General features: G+C 46.2%; 1 protein-coding gene across 1 annotated transcript in view; it reads left to right on the top strand.

Moving 5' to 3' along the window:
- The first annotated feature begins 511 nt into the window (after positions 1-511).
- Positions 512-17178, top strand: part of Apcdd1 (APC down-regulated 1) — a 28164-nt gene continuing 11497 nt past the window's right edge. Inside the window, exons 1-3 of the mRNA XM_028774192.1 lie at positions 512-569; positions 11233-11416; positions 14118-14649. Coding sequence (XP_028630025.1) covers positions 512-569; positions 11233-11416; positions 14118-14649 — 774 coding nt within the window. The remainder of the gene's footprint in view (positions 570-11232; positions 11417-14117; positions 14650-17178) is intronic.

Below are 17178 nucleotides of genomic sequence, written 5' to 3'. Positions count from 1 at the left end.
GCAAGGAGGCGGAGGAGAGGCGCGGAGCTTTTAAGCAGAAGGAAGGGCTATGAGAGCGGGGAGGAGGGGCGGGACTTAAGGCGTGGCCTCACCGACGCCCCGCCCTCCCCTGACTCCGCCTCCGAGCCGCCCGCGGGGCTCTGCAAATATGAAGAGACTCTGCGGCGGCGGCAGCAGCGGCCACTGTACCTCCAAGCTCTGCGCGCCGCGGCCGGGGCGGGCCTGGGGACCGGGGCTGGGAGCCAAGGGGCCGGGGCGGGACGCGGAGAGGCTGGGCTGCGGTTCGGAGTCCCGCGCGGACAGGGGCCCGACGGCGCCTAGGGAGCGCGCGCCTCGCAGTCCCGCGCTGCGCCCGCCGGGTATGGGGCGCGCCGCTGCCTGAGGCCGGGCCTGGCGGGCGGCCGCCGGGGGCTGCGGCTGGGGAGCCGAGCGCGCCCCGCACCGGAGTGGCCCGCGCGCGCGCTCGGAGGGGACGGAGACGGACTACAGCGAGGCCCGGAGGAGCCCGGAGATGTCCCGTGTGCGCCGCCTTCTGCTCGGATACCTGTTCCCAGCCCTCCTGTTGCATGGTGAGTTCGGGGATGGATGGATGAGTGGTGGTGGGAGTTTCGGTCCTCCCATCGCCCCGCCGACAACGTCGGGAGTCGCGCCCGGTCGCCGGGTGCCCAGTGTGCCTGCTTACCCATTCTGGCCGGTGCGCGGAGCCCCTTTCCCCCAGCGGCGCCCACAGTGGTTTTTGCCGCTGTAGTGTTCTTTCTGGAAAGATGCGAACCTCGCCCAGATATTTTTTATCTCTCACATCCGTAGCTGCACGGCCAAGGGAAACTTTTTTATCCACTCTGAGGGCCTTACCAGCTGTAAACTGTCACAAAATCGCAGGCTTTGCGGTTCCCTTTCCACCGGTGTCAGAGCTCAGCAGGGGCTCTCGGTGAGGTCCTGTCCTTTACGAGACTGTAAAGAGAAAGCTGTGGTGGTTTATAGGGAGGACACGTCTCGCGGGTGTTTGTCTGCCGTCTGAGGACCAGTGTTTGTAGTCTGCCTGCACCGTGGCTCTGCATTGAAGCCTAGTGTGCTGCTGGGTTCTCTGGGCGCAAGGGGTCTCTTCGTAGCGGATCATGGAAGCCAGACTGAAGGAGCTGGATCCCTCGTGCCGGTGTGGGATCAAGTTTTTCCTCTGCTGCTGCTTGCGCTGGTTCTCCAGGCTGCAGAACCACAGACATCTGCTCTTGAAAGGGGTTCTAGAGATTGCACCGTACAAAATAAGACAATTGCATTGGGGGTGTAAAGCATGTTTTATGACAGGTGGTTGTTGATAGTTGTGGTAGGCACTGGTGTGATCCTTCTGCTGTCCGGGGCAGTACTCAGACATCTGACATTTCAGCGTGGCTTCACTTCTCTCCTTCCTTAATATCCACTGAAGCCATCCTAACCTGCAGCTGGCCTATTGGGGTCAGGACTGTGGAACAGAACCCCACCCCCACCCTGTGCCCCAGAGAATGAAGGGAAGGGAAGTGCAGGCTTCTGGGGGTGGGGGTGCTATTTTCTTTGTAGTCTTTGGGACAGCTTTCGAAGTTCCCCCAGGCTTTGTGGACCTGCTGGAGCAATTGATTGCCAAGGTGTATGCTGAGCCCCAGCCATCCAAGATCTTAAAAGTCAGAATGGAAGGCTTGCAGTTCCAGGGCAAAGAGAGAGAGAGAATGTATAATTATAGGGTTGGACTTCTAGGCCCATCTGCTTAGAATTACAGAGCAGTTTTAATCTTTGGCTGAAACATGAAACAAATCAGAGCCAATGAGCAGATCAAACAGCAGCTGCCACACACAAGAAAAAAGAGAGGATGAAACAGGGGAATTTGCCCCCTCTTTGAAAAATACAAAACTGTTGTAATGTCTCTTTTGGGGATGGGAGAGATAGTAATGCTGTCAAATAAAGAGTTACTTGAAAGTTTAGACTATTTTGCATGAAATCATTGCCCGTTGAGCTTCAGGGACCATCTTCACAAATGTACCATGGCTCCACTCTGAGGCTTTTGCTGCCTCTTGAGAAACAGAAGCTGCTATGAGATGCCTACACACCAATCCAACTGAGATAGGAATAGCTGGCAGAGAGCAAGAGCCCATATATACAAGTGTATCCTTTGGTCCATGTGGCCAGAAATCTCCCACACTGAAGTCATGAGTCTGTGATTTCTCCTTGGGATCTGGAGAAGACTCCCCACTGGTGCCAGGGGAAGAATAAGACAGAGGAAGTAGCTGCAAGAGACATTCTGGGCTGCGAGTAGGAACGAAGCCAAAGAGCATGCATGCGTGTTTATGAAGAGAACTTAAGATAAAAAGGGAGGTTTGAAGAGCTTCATTGGACAACCTGGATAAACTTTCACAGAGTAATGCAACTTCACATTGGGTTTGCAATGGTACAATTATTAAAATAGAAGTTGTCCAACTATCTGTCTGCTTGGATCCAAGAGGGAGTTGTAGGATCCGGTGCAAGAAGCAAGCACAAGTAGTTATTCAGTTTCAAGTGCTCCTGGTCTAAGAAAGGTTAGCCAGAACTGGTTAGGATAGCATAAAGTATCAGGAGGGATTTGAAATTCTTCCCTGCTGCAATTTTTATACGATTAAAGCTTTTTTTAACAAAATGAGTAATAATCAACTTAACCCCAGGGAGTGGCTTGATGAACTGCCCCATTTAAGAGATAGGGGTTTTACAGACTTTAAAACATTCTGTGGCAAAAGCTAGAGCCTGCTCAATTATTTCAATAAAAGACACAAGTTGGAAGGAAATCCTAGAACGGATGAATGATTTCTTCCCTGACGTGTGTAGGCATTCGATTTGCTAATCGTGCGATGCCATTAGACTGTTTATGATAGCAGTTTCGTAGATGAAAGCAAGTGTCGTATGGTTCTAAGTGTGCACGTAGCAACCTTAATACATTTCAGACTGCCTGTATAGAAGACACGCTGCATAGATCAGTGAGGTTAAAGAGGAAATCACAGGAGGCTTTCTGAAGGACCTGCAGGAGATGCTGGTGGCAGTGGCATCGTGTATAGGATCCAGTCTTTGTTCAGTTCTGTAGCCACTTGGATTTCAATTCGTTGGAAGTCACAAGCCACCCTCCACCCCTATCCGTGAGTAACTGAGCTCTCACAGGACCACGACCACAGGCTTTCTTGCTTTTATTCTCATGTGACTGTGAATGTAGCTCGAGACCCAAGTTCAAAGTGTGATGCACAGGCGTGTGCCTGTCACGTTGCTTTCCTCCCCCTCAGATTCTGCAAACAACTGCACTTCTTAATCCAAATAAAACCCCTTGAGTGTCACAAAGGTACACAGCTGGCAGCTATCCATTATCACTGCTTTCTCTGCTTAACTGAGAAGGTGCTTGTGTTCACTTGTCAAATTTTAAAACTCATTCAGCTCTCGACACAGGCTAGCAGGAGGTGTGGGGAACATGGGGGGCAGGGGCGCTACACTGACCTTACAACCAGCACATTTTCATAGTGGAGCAGATGTTGGGAGAGTTGTTTCTCAAACACTGTTTATGTTTGTAGAACCGTTTGACTTCTCAGAGAAGTGGAGACTTTTTCAGTCCTTCCTTTTGATTTTGTTTTATTCTGTCAGACATTTAGGAGCTGAGGACATGGCTTGGTTGATAAAGGACTTGCCTTGCAAGCAGTGGGGCCTGAACTGATCTCCAGAACCTACATAAGCGTATTTGTAATCCCAGTACTGGTGAGGTGGATCAGTCAGGCTAGTCTGCTTGAATAGTGTGTGTGTGTGTGTGTGTGGGGAGAGAGAGAGAGAGAGAGAGAGAGAGAGAGAGAGAGAGAGTGAGTGTGTGTGTTAGAGTTAGAGTTAGATGGTAGTATCTGAGGCTTGACACCTGAGGTTGTTTACTGGCTTCCATACACAGGCATACACAGGAATATATCCATATGGGCCTACACACAGAAGACAGACAGACACACACACACACACACACACACACACACACACACACACACAGTGGGGAGAGTGAGAGAAAGGGAGGAGGGGATAGACTTTTAAAAACCACCAATTGCCAAATCAATGCTTAACCAACAAATTTCAAGAAAACATTGAAATGGAGCACAATAGAGATCTTCAAAGTGGCATTTTACTGACAGTCGTCTCTGTGACCAAGAAAACATTTTCTTCCCCGTTCCTTTTCCTTCTTTGTCATCAAATGGAATTCTGCTCAAAAGAATCATAGTTTGTTTGTACACAGTAAGGGGCAAGGACCTTGGACAGATGTTCTCTTGTTAAATAGATGGACTTGCATCATACATGGCTGATCAGTCCTGTGGTTATGAGTGATGTGACCATGTAGCTGCATACTGGTTAGGGACACATGACAACTGATACAGTCAAAGGGAAACATAAACCATGTCAGAGCAGGGGTAGGAGCTGGCATCCTGGGAGTGATGGGTAGAGCTCGGGGCACACAGAGCAAGAGTGCCTGAGCTGAAGTGATCCCCAAGGAAACTGCAGGTAGACACCTGCCAACGTCTGGCAAGGCTGCATGCTACTGTGTCATGATTGTATGGTTGTAGGCTATTGCTGGGTTCTTCCAAGCTTCAGAGTGACTTACTCTGGAAAATGGAGTAGTCTTGCCTATGTATGAGAAAGGATTCATATGAGAAATCAGTGAATGTATTCTGTCCTGTGAGTGCTCTCCGGATTTGATTCGTCCAACTAGCCATTGTTCAAAAATGTTTGTCTGCAGGTCCACTGCCAACGTGTGTCACTGCTTACTCGGTGTAGGGATGGAGGAGGGAGCTTTCCCTTTCCTTAAGAATTCCTGAAGAATATCTAGTAGTGATGAAGAAATGATTCTTTGAACCTCAGATCCAGGAGGGTGGCCATCTGTGGGTCATTGTACTAGTCTGCTTTCAGGAATCCTACATGTGTAACACACACACACACACACACGCACACACACACACCACAAATATCACACATAAACACGTACTATATACAGCATACATACATGTCCCCCCATATATGTGCATCATACATATACATATATATACATCATGCATTTTGCCTACCTACAAATACCATATATAGCACAAAGATCATATCACACACAGGTACATAAACATGCATACCATATGTATATATGGTATAGATATCATAGGTATGATATACCACAAACACCACATACAAGCATGTATTAAAACAAATACCAAACATATATTGACATACTATACACTACATATATGCATGCTGTATGAACATATATCACATATATGTGATATACATCACATAGACAAGAGGACTTAGCTATCTCAGTTCAGCCCATATCCAGTCCAAAGGCCTTGGTAGATATTAAAATATGTCCATCTAAATCAAACATAGCTAGAACTTCTAAATTTTTTGCTTTATTATTTTTTTCTAAAGGGTAAATATTTTCTGCATGAAAGTTTACAGATAGTATAAGCAGTCCTTTTTAGTTTTTGTTTACTACTGGGCGGAAACTTGGAACTAAAACCAAGAGTGTGGTGTGCACCAGGGCCCACATGGTGTTTAGCCCTGGTACCATCTGCAGCATACAAACTCTTATTCCAGGACCTGGGAGCTATGCTGGAGCTTATCTTCCTGTATCCACTTCAAAGCATGCTTTACAGTAATGACTGCTCCTTTAATTGGGCAGGGTGATTTCATGGATAAGTAATTACCTGTAGTTAAGCTAATCAGTCTCATTTTCTGTATCAATGCTAGTGCTGACTTGAGATACCATACCCCTCTGATTATTGAGGCACACATATTATTTGAAGTAGGGAAAGCTGCAAAATGAGTTGAGAAAATGATCCTTCAGAACCCTCTGCCCAGAGGAAATATTGCTAATGTGTTAATATTACATTTATTTACTTTTTAAAATTAAATTTTAAGCATTAGAGTATAACTCTAGAGACTGGCCTGACCAAAGTTTAATTCAGACCCAAGTATGCTTGAAAAGTATTGTTTTCCAGTGAATGTTGCATTGTGTTATCTATAAAATGCCTTAGAAGAATTTTCTTCCCAGTAGGTCTACATAGGCATGTGGAAACCAGAATCTCTAGATAATTGAGTTCTTAAAATATTGAAAAATCAAGGATTTAGCCCTATATAGTTTTCGTAAGTTAACAATGATCTTTGTATAAGAAAGAACCCAATACACGATTGTTATCTAGAACTTTGTTGAGTAAACGAATGTTGTCTCTGAGAATGTGAGCACCACTGCCTCCCTCCCTTCCATCTCTTTAAGGCTCTTCTTTAGTTTCTCAGTGACCTGGCTTGTTCCTGAAAGCATCGTGGGTCTAGGGAGGGGATGTGTGGGTGACAGTCGACGTCCCAGCTCCATCTTTACCCAGGAAAGCTCTGTTAAGTACCACTGTCCAAAAGTGTGACCTATGCTTTCAAGTGATGTAAGAGCTGGGCACTGACATCTGTTATTTGGAGCACAAACTTGAGGGTAACCCAACATTGTGCTTCCTATTATTCAAGAAAATCTGGGTTTTCTTTGCTGTTGTTGGGTATTCCTACTGTCTGAGTAGCTGACTGCTATATGTTGGTGGATAAGATCATAGCAAAATCTAGGATTTCTTAGTGCAGTAATTCACCTCCCTGTTTAGGGGCACACTCATGCGTCTATCCCTGTGCACACAGTCCATACAGAACTCCTCAAGGGTTCATGTGTAGAAAGCTGTGTAATGATGTCAGATAGTGGAACCTGGAAAAGGTGAAGCCTAAGCCAGGCTGAGTTGGTACATGCCTATAATCACAGTTTCTTGAAATCTCAAAAGACCAAGGCCAAGGAGAACTACAGAGTGAGTTCAGGACAGCCCAGGCAACTTAGTGAGACCCTGTAAGAAGAGCTGAGGATGGGGATGTAACTCAGGGGTGAAGGGCTTGCTTAGCATGTGTTACTCTCTAGGCTTGCTCAATCCCCACAACTGCTCCTCTTCCCCCCAAACTGGGGCCCAGTGGGAAGTAATTAAGTCACTGGAGACATTGCTCTTGGGAAGAATTACCATGATCTCGGGGAACAAATGGCTATAACAGATCTGTGGCCCCTACCTGCTTTTGAGTGTACTCCCATCACACTCCCATGAGGCATGCTGGGATCCAGCACAGTGTGAAGAGTCACAGCCCCCAGTAGAGCCAAGCAACAGTCAATGCCATACTTTGTATTAAAAAATAAACTTAATTTAAAAAGTGCTAGTCTCGGGTAGCTTCCTTTAACAATGGGAAACAAATGAAGACAATTATTAACACATAAATTCACTATCACACCTGTTGAGTTGTCTCCATCTGCTGGCCATGTATTCCCTGGCTGAAATGGCTGCATGGCTAAGATGTGTTCATGACTGAGAGCCACATCCTAGGTTGGCGTATGTCTCCTACTTTCCAATGATTTCCGTAATGGATTTTATTTCTCTTGCCACCTGTTAAGAACACAAACATAACCTTCCTTCCCTGTGTGACTCCGTTCTTTTGAATGGCCCATGGAGATACTACCCATCACTCCTGCCTATGCCTTTGAGGGCCTGGCTGTATTCCCAGAGTCCTCCTTAATCGTCTCTACCCATTTCCTATCCAGACTGTTAAGTCAACAAGATGTACCTTAATTCATATTTGTACTTCCTGCCTCTAAAATACACAAATAATTGATTGATCAGTATTTGTCAAGCTGATCGGTGTGTGTCAACAATCACATGCCTGGTGCTATATGTTCTTCTTTGGAATCATTGTAGAATGCAAGCTTCCAGCCCTAGCTTTCACTCTCTTCTTGTTCAGAATAGTTAATAGATTGCTGGCTGCCAGCCCCACTCTTTGCTTTCTTCTTCAGAATCATAAAATGTTGACTGCCAGCCCAAGCTTAATTTTGAGTACTCCGTTCTCCTCAGAGCTCAGAGAGAGGCCAGCTCTGGACTACCATTATTTTAACTGTCTGTTAGGAGAGACTTTTTGAGATTGGCATAAGAGCGTTGTTATTATTGAATAGTGTTAACGGTGTATGGAAGGCACTGTGCTAAATTAGGCCTAGCCCAAGAGGAATGGGCTCATTACCCGTAAGTGGGATGAAGCTCAGAGAGGTTGAGCTCATCAGCCTATAGTGTATTTCAGCAACCACAAGATGTCCTCCCTCCCTCCTTTTTCTACTTTAAGATCTGCGTGGTGAGTGGTGCTACTGATGGGAGTCACAGTCTCTTTGGTCTACAAGTAGTAGTAAAGATTGGTGTGCTCTGCCACTCGTGTCTCCTCGCTTGTTTCCTGTGTGGGTATCTTTTACTCCTTATTTTGAGTTTATTTAGAGCAGACTGGTTTTGAAAATCACAAGAGTAAACTATTGAGTCAGCATTCATGCCTTCTGTCCATAACCAACTGATGACTCTGAGACTGAGGAGAAAAACTACTGTGAAGGGAAAACATGTCTTCCAACAGAGCGAGGGGTATTAATTTGTCCTCAGTGGGGCAAATATTTATTGTGGGAAGAATAACTGCAATGCCATAGTTTCTCACCCAATATGTGTTGGTGGCTTGGACATGAGAATACCCACAAAAACATGAAGCTGTGTTTGTGTTTTGTGACCAAGACACGTGAAGAGCCAACATTTGCCACCAAAGGTCAGAAAACTTGCCAATTCTCCTTGAACAGATAAATGTCAAAGCCTTCTGAGGCTGCTGTGAATGATTCATGGGCATTGTTAAAGCATTATGTCATTGTTAGAGCCAAGTGTTTTGTCACTGGTAATAAAATAACGGTGAATCTCAGACACCATGGAAGTCTTGAGTTGAGTAAAATCCTGCAAGCAGCAAATCCAGTTTCAAATTCGAGCAGGCCAGCTTGGGCAACTTCAGCCCCATCCCTTGCACTCCTGGCTTTTAAGATATAGGCGTTTATGAGAAAACATTCATAGAGTACAAAGGAGTTTGCACATCAAGCTTTAGAACAAAATTTGGTCATCCCTGAGATATTGGCATCTTTATTGAATGCCTAGAGTCACATTTCAAGTAGAATCCTCTCCTGTTCTTTCATGCCTTAGGTCTTTAATTAAAGTCTATTAGAAGCTAGCCACATTATAATTGATTATATTATCGATCCACCAGATAGTGAGTTGTATTACATTTTGTTCTTTGATTGCCTGACAAGGAATGGAGCTTGTTTACTGTCATCAGGATAATTATAGCTATTGGAATTGGTAGAGGTATGGTGAATGGCACTTTTGTCCCCTGTATTAGTTTACAACCAAATGAAAGATCAAAAGATGTCAGACAAATAGGTATTAAATGATCAGAGTTGTGCTAAATGCTCCATGAGAGCACATGGTGTAGATGATGTCCATCACAGAATCCTGACTTGTCCTGGCCCAGTGTCGTCACAGCTGAACAACACTGGGGGAGGGTCCTTTCTTGTGTGTGTGTGTGTGTATGTTGGGTATGCTGTTGTGTTAGCAGGCGGTGATTAGAGAAGAAAACGAAGGTCTGAGATCAGCAAGCTTGCTTTTTCCTCCACTGCCCAGGCCGTCCGTCTGGGATAGTACATGTGAGATGGAACAAAATGTTAGAAGAATCACTGGAGGAAGCTTCCCTGGACTATGGAGACCCTTGCTGCATAACTATGACTGTGAATAATGATGTCACAATATTGCTATAATAATGATAGCAATTACTGTTTTTACTATTGCCTGCAAGCAGCTCAGGTCAAAAGCAGTGGTCTTAGCCTTAACCTGAGCACCACATGTATTAGCAATGTTTGTATCACCACGATCACAATATCGAACAACAAAGAATACTTTCATTCTGGCTTCTTCTTTCAGAGAATTCAGTCCACCATGACAGGGAAGGCAGGTAATGGTAGAGTAGTTCAGCTCATGGTGGTGGGGTCATGTGACAGGCACGTTTTACTTTATGATGGGCCAGAAAGCAGAGAGGGCACTAGAACCAGAACCAGGGCTATAGTCTTCCAATGCCTATCCCCAGTGACCTACTTCTCCCTGTGAGGCTCTACCCAGAAAGCTTCCCAAAATAATGCTCTTAGATAGGGAACAAACATTTAAAACCATCAGCCTATAGAGGGACACTCCACTTTCAAACCATAACTTATCACCATCAACTTAAGTCAAGAATCTCTTACTCAGGTTTTATTAGTTGAATAGAGCCCATAGGTGCCTTAGACTCATGGCTCCCAACTGTGTTTGAATAGTGCAGAGAAGGGGAAGAAGAAGAAGAAGAAGAAGAAGAGGAGGAGGAGGAGGAGGAGGAGGAGGAGGAGGAGGAGGAGGAGGAGGAGAAGCAGCAGCAGCTCTGTCAACAAAGCAGCATTTTACAAAGGGAACTATGAGGGTTCATATTCAGAGGCATATATCTTCTAACTGCTGGGACTGTGCACCAACAACTCATTCCATCCTCTCAGTGTTTGAGACACTGGGAACAGATATCTGAATATGAGCAGCCTGAAAGTTCTAGGGTGCTTCCACAATGCCCTTGATAACGACTATTGGACTTCATTACTTAAAAGGCCCTACCATTTCTTAACATCAAATCTAGAAGCCAAGATTCTAGTTCATAAGCCCTTAGATAAACCATAACAATGGCATCCATCTGGAGTCTGTGATGGCCAGAAAATATGAGACTCAGTGCAAGCCTATGGAAGGCTAGCCAAGGAGCAGGTCCCAGCCAGGAATTTGAGAACTGTCTCCTGGCCATTTCTCTTTCCACATCAGCCAGGCTGTGTTTTCAACACTGTTGATCTCTTTGCTCTTGTTATTTCTCACCTAAATATGTCAGTGTGTGAAGGTACCCTTCTTGATACCCCCGTCCCTCCTCTTTCTTCAACTCCACCTCTTCCTTTTCAGTGCTTCTAGAACATGCCCTTTCTGAGCTGACCTTGTGAGGTCCATTCAGGGCTCTACCACACAGGTGCTTGTGAATATGTTAAAAAACCTAGGTGAACGGACCTGAACCCTGGCTTTGCAAAGAACTAGCTGGGTGGCCCCAAGCAAGCTAGGTTCTGATTCTCACAGGCATCCATTTTCACCAGGGAAATGATCTCCTAGAGGGTTCCCCACTCTGGCATGGGAGTTCCGAAGGAGAAAGCACAGTGCACAGCCTGGCGGAGTGGGCACACTTTTCCCACTACCATCACTCCCAGTTGCAAACAGCATGGTCTATATGACTCACACCAAGGGCTTCGGATTTGCTTACTTTTTGCTCTTGCTTTTCCAGGGCTGGGAGAGGGCTCTGCCCTCCTTCATCCAGACAGCAGATCACACTCTCGGTCCTTAGAAAAAAGCGCCTGGAGGGCTTTCAAGGAGTCACAGTGCCATCACATGCTCAAGCATCTCCACAATGGTGCACGGATCACGGTGCAGATGCCCCCGACCATCGAGGGCCACTGGGTGTCCACAGGGTAAGAGCTGCATGATTTGAGACAGGAACTGCAGAGAGCAACCTGGGAGCAGGGTCTGAGGAAGACCCTCTGATGGGTTTAGATGCTAGCTTTGCATCTAAATAATTGACAGCAAGGGAGAACCAGGCAGCTCTAGGAAATTATGGTTGGTTATGCAAACAGAACTAGGAGCTGTAGAAATCTTACTCCAAAGCAGCAATGGTATCACAGCACTGCTAACTACACAGTATGAGTGAATAGATCCTTGTTTACTGAACTCTGTGGGACCACTCCTGTATAAAGAGAAACCATTAGCAAGTGAAATTAAGCGTCTGCATTTCGCCATCCCTGAAACCTGACTGCAAAGCTTCTTCTGGTCTAAATATTCTCGCCATATTCTGGTAACTTAATCTCCAGTTTCAGGGCATGGAGAGTAAGTTAAGAGCTGCCTTTACTAGCCAGTTCTTAGATTCTTTTCTGTGCTGTGAAGCTGAGATTTATCCTAGTTTGAGCTCTGGCTTATCTTCCATTAGAGCTTTTAAAAATAGCCTAGAGGCAGATCAGCGATTTTCTTTCTACCCATTAAACTGTTGCACATTAACAAGACTAACTGGGATCTGATGATGTCTCCCTATGCACAGTTTCTGGGATATGGAGAGCAGCCCCCAGAGACCTTCCGGGAATAACTCAACACATATGGACATAAGACAAAAGAAAACCTATAAAATGATGAAATTGATTTTTTTTAAGAAAAAATGGGGTCTCTTAAAATGACTGTGCTAAACTCTTTGTAGATATGTTTTAAATGCGAAATTATAACTTAAATGGTCATTTATTAGGTGGCTGCTGTGTGGCCAGCAGTTGTATATATTTTGTGTTTATAGCTCAAACAGACTTGGTCTGTATTGTCATAGATTTTGCAGATGGACCCAGAGGAGCAGGGGCGCAATGACAGCAGGAGAGTGTGAGAAAACCTTGCTTTAGAATCAGGATGGGCCCTGAAAGTCTAGTTTCTTCCTGCAGGAAGAGTTATCTACGTAGAGGAAGTAGCAAAGTTATGGCTGGATATAGAATGGGTACGACTTGACCAGGCAGGATCCCATCCCTACAACCTAGCTCCCTGTGTGTTGGGTGACTCTGAGCTATCTTGACCTAGCTTAGTTCAAGTCTAACCTTGAACTCCTAAGCTAAATGTTTCTCCTATTAAACCTCTGGGATAGCAAGACTACAGGCATGTGCCACTGTGTCCAGGTTATAGGTATTCTAGTCTAAGAAAACTTGAAAGGATTGCTTAAGATAGGATCCAGATTTATTAAAGGGCCCTGCAGCAATTTTGTGGCAAATACACGGGAGCAGCTGTAGGCTGGGAGTGACCCTTGAGAGGTGTGCACACATCTGGCTAGAGCTGATGGCGGCTGGAGTGAATGGCTGGGTCTGAGATGCACTGAGTTCAGGAGGCAGAGTGCTGATGTTGAGATTAAAAGGAAATGATCAAAAGAAAACAATGAAAAAGGAGAGCTCTTCCCACCTCCGCTGACCTCTGTTGCTGATCACCCTCAATTCCAGTTCCTTTGAGTCAGAAGCCTAAGGTGGCCTTTGCCCCTTCCTTCTGCTTCCCATGACCTGTGCTCAAAGGACTATGTGTTTTATATCCACAAGGCATTGTTTAACATTAATGAATGCATTTACATAACAAAAAGTACCCATATTAAGTAGTAGTTATCCCTCATCAGTCTGCCAACTAAAAGTCCAAGTTGTTGTCAGTTTTGGGAAGCACCTGTGCTTTGGATGGCATCCCAGTTGCTTGATTTAGACATGCTGGCAGCTCAGCTCAGGGTTGTTCATGAGCAGAGGAAGAATTCTGACGAGCCAAGAGTTCTAACTGGAAAGACCAGGGTCTAAAAAGCTTCACGGACAAACTCTGGGCAGTGATTCAAGAGTCCCTGCCTCCACTGGTACCGGCTCTGCTGTGTCCGTATGGATTGGTGGCAAGCCATGTGAGAATGTCCCTGAGCCCGTCAAGCTATTTTGCTCCATAGGACTCAGTCACAGGGTTTCTGGCTTGAGAGCCTAGCATTTATCTAAGGGCATTCCCCCTTTGTCAGTCAACACAAACCAAAGGAATCCTGGTCTCTCTTATTATGTTCACTTTGCTTCCATTTAACTGCCTCTTAATGTTTTTCCCACTGAGAGGATAAAACTTTTGAGTAGATAGAAGGGTTGACTTCCATTTCTGCCAAGATTCCATTTCAGAACAAAGGACACCTCGTACCAGCCTAGACAAGGTCCCTAATTTGAAGTATTCATGAGTCTAGTTGTTCTTTATCTACCAGGTGGGTGTTCCTTGTATAGGTCAGCAGCACACTGTTCCTTCTTATCCAGAGAGAGAGAGAGTTTCCCTAAAGGGGTCCCTGCATCTCCTCACATACAGTGAGTGAAAACCTTTTAGAAGAGAGTAGCTCTGGTCAGTCCCTGAAGCTGTGTTGCCTAGATTCACGGTCAGGCTCATGTGATCTTGTACATGTCTCCTCATCTTTGTCTCGGTTTCCTCAGAGGTGGATGGATGGTAGTCATACACAGTACTTAGACTACTGTCAAGATACAATAAATTGACATTTGTAAAGGACATAGAAGGCATTGTTCTTTTTACTGCCATGACTTGCCATGTCCTCCACATGGCATTGGATTCACCAAGCTCTTCCCCTGTTCTTGTCTTCAACAGCTGTGAAGTAAGGTCAGGTCCGGAGTTCATCACAAGGTCTTACAGATTCTACAACAATAATACCTTCAAGGCCTACCAGTTTTATTATGGCAGCAACCGCTGTACAAATCCCACCTATACCCTCATCATCCGAGGCAAGATCCGGCTTCGTCAGGCATCCTGGATCATCCGTGGGGGCACTGAGGCTGACTACCAACTTCATGGTGTCCAAGTCATCTGCCACACAGAGGCAGTTGCTGAACAACTCAGCCGACTGGTGAACCGAACTTGTCCGGGCTTCCTGGCTCCTGGTGGTGCCTGGGTACAGGATGTAGCCTATGACCTGTGGCAGGAGGAGAGTAGCCATGAGTGCACCAAGGCTGTGAACTTTGCCATGCATGAGCTGCAGCTCATCCGTGTGGAGAAGCAGTATCCCCACCATAGCCTGGACCACCTGGTAGAGGAGCTCTTCCTGGGCGACATCCACACTGACGCTACCCAGAGGGTGTTCTACCGGCCATCCAGTTACCAGCCTCCCCTGCAGAACGCCAAGGTACTCACCTAGCCACTGAGCCCTGCAGAGTCTGTATCTCCTTGGTTCGGTAAAATGGGTGGCCCACAGGGCATGTCAGAGAGATCCCGGGGAACCTGAAGAATGTAGGGTTCTACCTCATAGAGGAGATGTTTCTAGAAAGCAAAAGGAAAAGCGTGGAAGGCTGGGAAGGGATATGTAACTGGGAGCTCGGGTCTGCCACCCACGTGTTTCCTGTTCTGCCACCCACGTGTTTCCTGTTCTGGGGAGTAGTTGTGATGCCCATTAACAATAACTCCAACATCACAGAAGCTCTGTACAGCCCAAAGGATAGCATGAGGGGTACTATGACCACCACACTGGGAAAGACTCCCAGCAGCAGCACACCCCAACATTAGAGAAGGTGGAAGGAACAGTGTTTCTACTGGGACAGTAGCATGCTGTCCCATAGGACCTTAGACGTCCCTGTGGTCATTTACCTACTCCTGCTTCCAGGTTGGCAATGGCTTCCTGAGACACACTATCATGGGTCAGGTGCCTTTGTTATACACTTGGTGAATTCCAGTGCCCACACTTGAACTAAATCTCTTTCTTCAAGACCCATCTTCCCTTTTTATTAAATGGCTGTGATTAGAAGGGGGACGGAGGAGGTCAGGAAGCAATTAAATCTTATAATTCTAATTATTAGAGTTATGTTCTAGCAGTATTTGGAATTCACAAGACATTTCCTCCCTCATGCTCCAAATCATGTCAGTTAATGTTTTGTGGTCTGGACTTGGGCGAGCAGACAGATTCAAGCCTGTAGTCAGGGGATTTTCTCTATAGTGTCCACCAGCCATGCTAGTTGGCCTTGGTGGAACATAGCTAAGAAGAGTGAGCGTGGTTGACTTTTCTTCACTGATTAAAGCCTTCTTCATAGATCCCTCTGAGTTTACTCATCACTAATCAGGTCATGGCAGGTACTTCTCTGCTGGAGATGGTACAGGGATGCCTTTCTTTCCATCTGCCATTGTAAGCTCATGTAACGGAGCTTTACTAAATAATCATCTTTATTAAAACTATGAAAATTATGTCCTGTGTGCAAGGTGGTGCCTCATGGTGGTCCAGCGCACACAAGCCCGGGACTGCCTGAGGTTATGCTGCACTGCTGTGGACAGCTTACCAGCAGGACCCAGCAGGGCTCCTGTAGCTTCCTACATGGAGAAGGAGGAGGAAGGTCCACTGTGCTCTGTCCTTATGTTCAGAAGCACCAAGAGACAGGGGAAGCTGTGGTACTCGAGGAAGGCCTTGTATCCTTTTACTGTGATGGGCAAGGGGCCTAAAGCTCCATCCATTCACAGTATTGGAACTGCTTAACAGGATGCTGCCTGCTGTTGGTGGCATGGTTCTAGGCCAGGCTAAACTAGATCTTTTAGAAAAGCAGGTAAGGACTGTAGGCTTATGGTTCTGTTCTGAGTACTGCCTGGTACCATCTATACTCTGCAGTGAGCTTCATAGATGCATGCCATCTTGCTTAGAAATGAATTAGAAATGAAGGAAGGGAAGGGGATTTCACATCTACATGTGAGGTGTCCTTTGAGTAAAGACTGACTTCATGTGGTCTGGGTTGTCCACCAACTCCCCCTTAGCCAGGAACATGCCCCTGTTTTGTTGTTCCAAACCATTATGGCGATCTGTCAAGCAGGCAGGGGCATTGTCATTCCCTGCACCTCTTCCACTGGGAAGAATAACAGCTGTATGCCTGGTAAGTAGGCTCAAGACTAATTCTAGCACTCAAGAGGCTGAGGGAGAATTGCTGAGAAGCATGCCCGGGCTACATAGTGAGATAGTGAGTTCCATGGCCAGCCTGAGCTACAGTATAAGACATTGTCTTGAAGACAAACAACAAAACCAAAACAGCAAAAACCCATCCCCTCAATACTCACGGGTAGAGTCACGTCAGGCTGTCTGCCCCTTACCTAACCTTGTGCTAATGTTTGCATGCCCAGGGCCAGGTTCTGTTTCTTTGCCAGCATGTGCCCACTTGGGTTCTTTGATGTCTTAAGGTCGTTTTAAGTGCCAGAAGGAGGAGAATTAGTTTTGTTTCCTGTTTCCCACCTCCCCTTTCTTACATGAATCTCTTCCCCACCTTCTCTGCCATACCTCCAGGGTATGAAGGTTTCTAGGTGAGCCTCTTACCTATGGTCCTCAGTCCAGGTTGGGAGGCTAGCATTCCTCCCTGGCTAGAGGTCAGCAGAGCCTGACTGGCTTGTGACTCCTGGGGGTGGGGAAGAATGTCTTCAGAGCCAGTTATCCTGGCCTGGCATGGGATTGCGGGGTGACAGGCATGATGCTGACCTTCTCTGGGGCAGTTTTTATTTCTAAACAGTTAAAAGATTTTCTTGAACTCTGGATAAATTGGCAAGCATGTGGAATTTGGAAATGGGAGCCAGTCCTAGTACACAGCTGTCCTGCTGGCATCAGCTGGGGTCAAGTGTTCCTTTTCTGACCCTTTAGAGGCCCTGTACTTCTCTTTCCTTTACAATGGAGGTACTACACAGATGTTGTCCA

This window comes from Grammomys surdaster, unplaced genomic scaffold (genome assembly GCF_004785775.1).
Source record: "Grammomys surdaster isolate TR1022 unplaced genomic scaffold, NIH_TR_1.0 239, whole genome shotgun sequence".
Classification (NCBI taxonomy): Eukaryota; Metazoa; Chordata; class Mammalia; order Rodentia; family Muridae; genus Grammomys; species Grammomys surdaster.
This window is presented reverse-complemented; position numbering and strand designations above follow the sequence as displayed.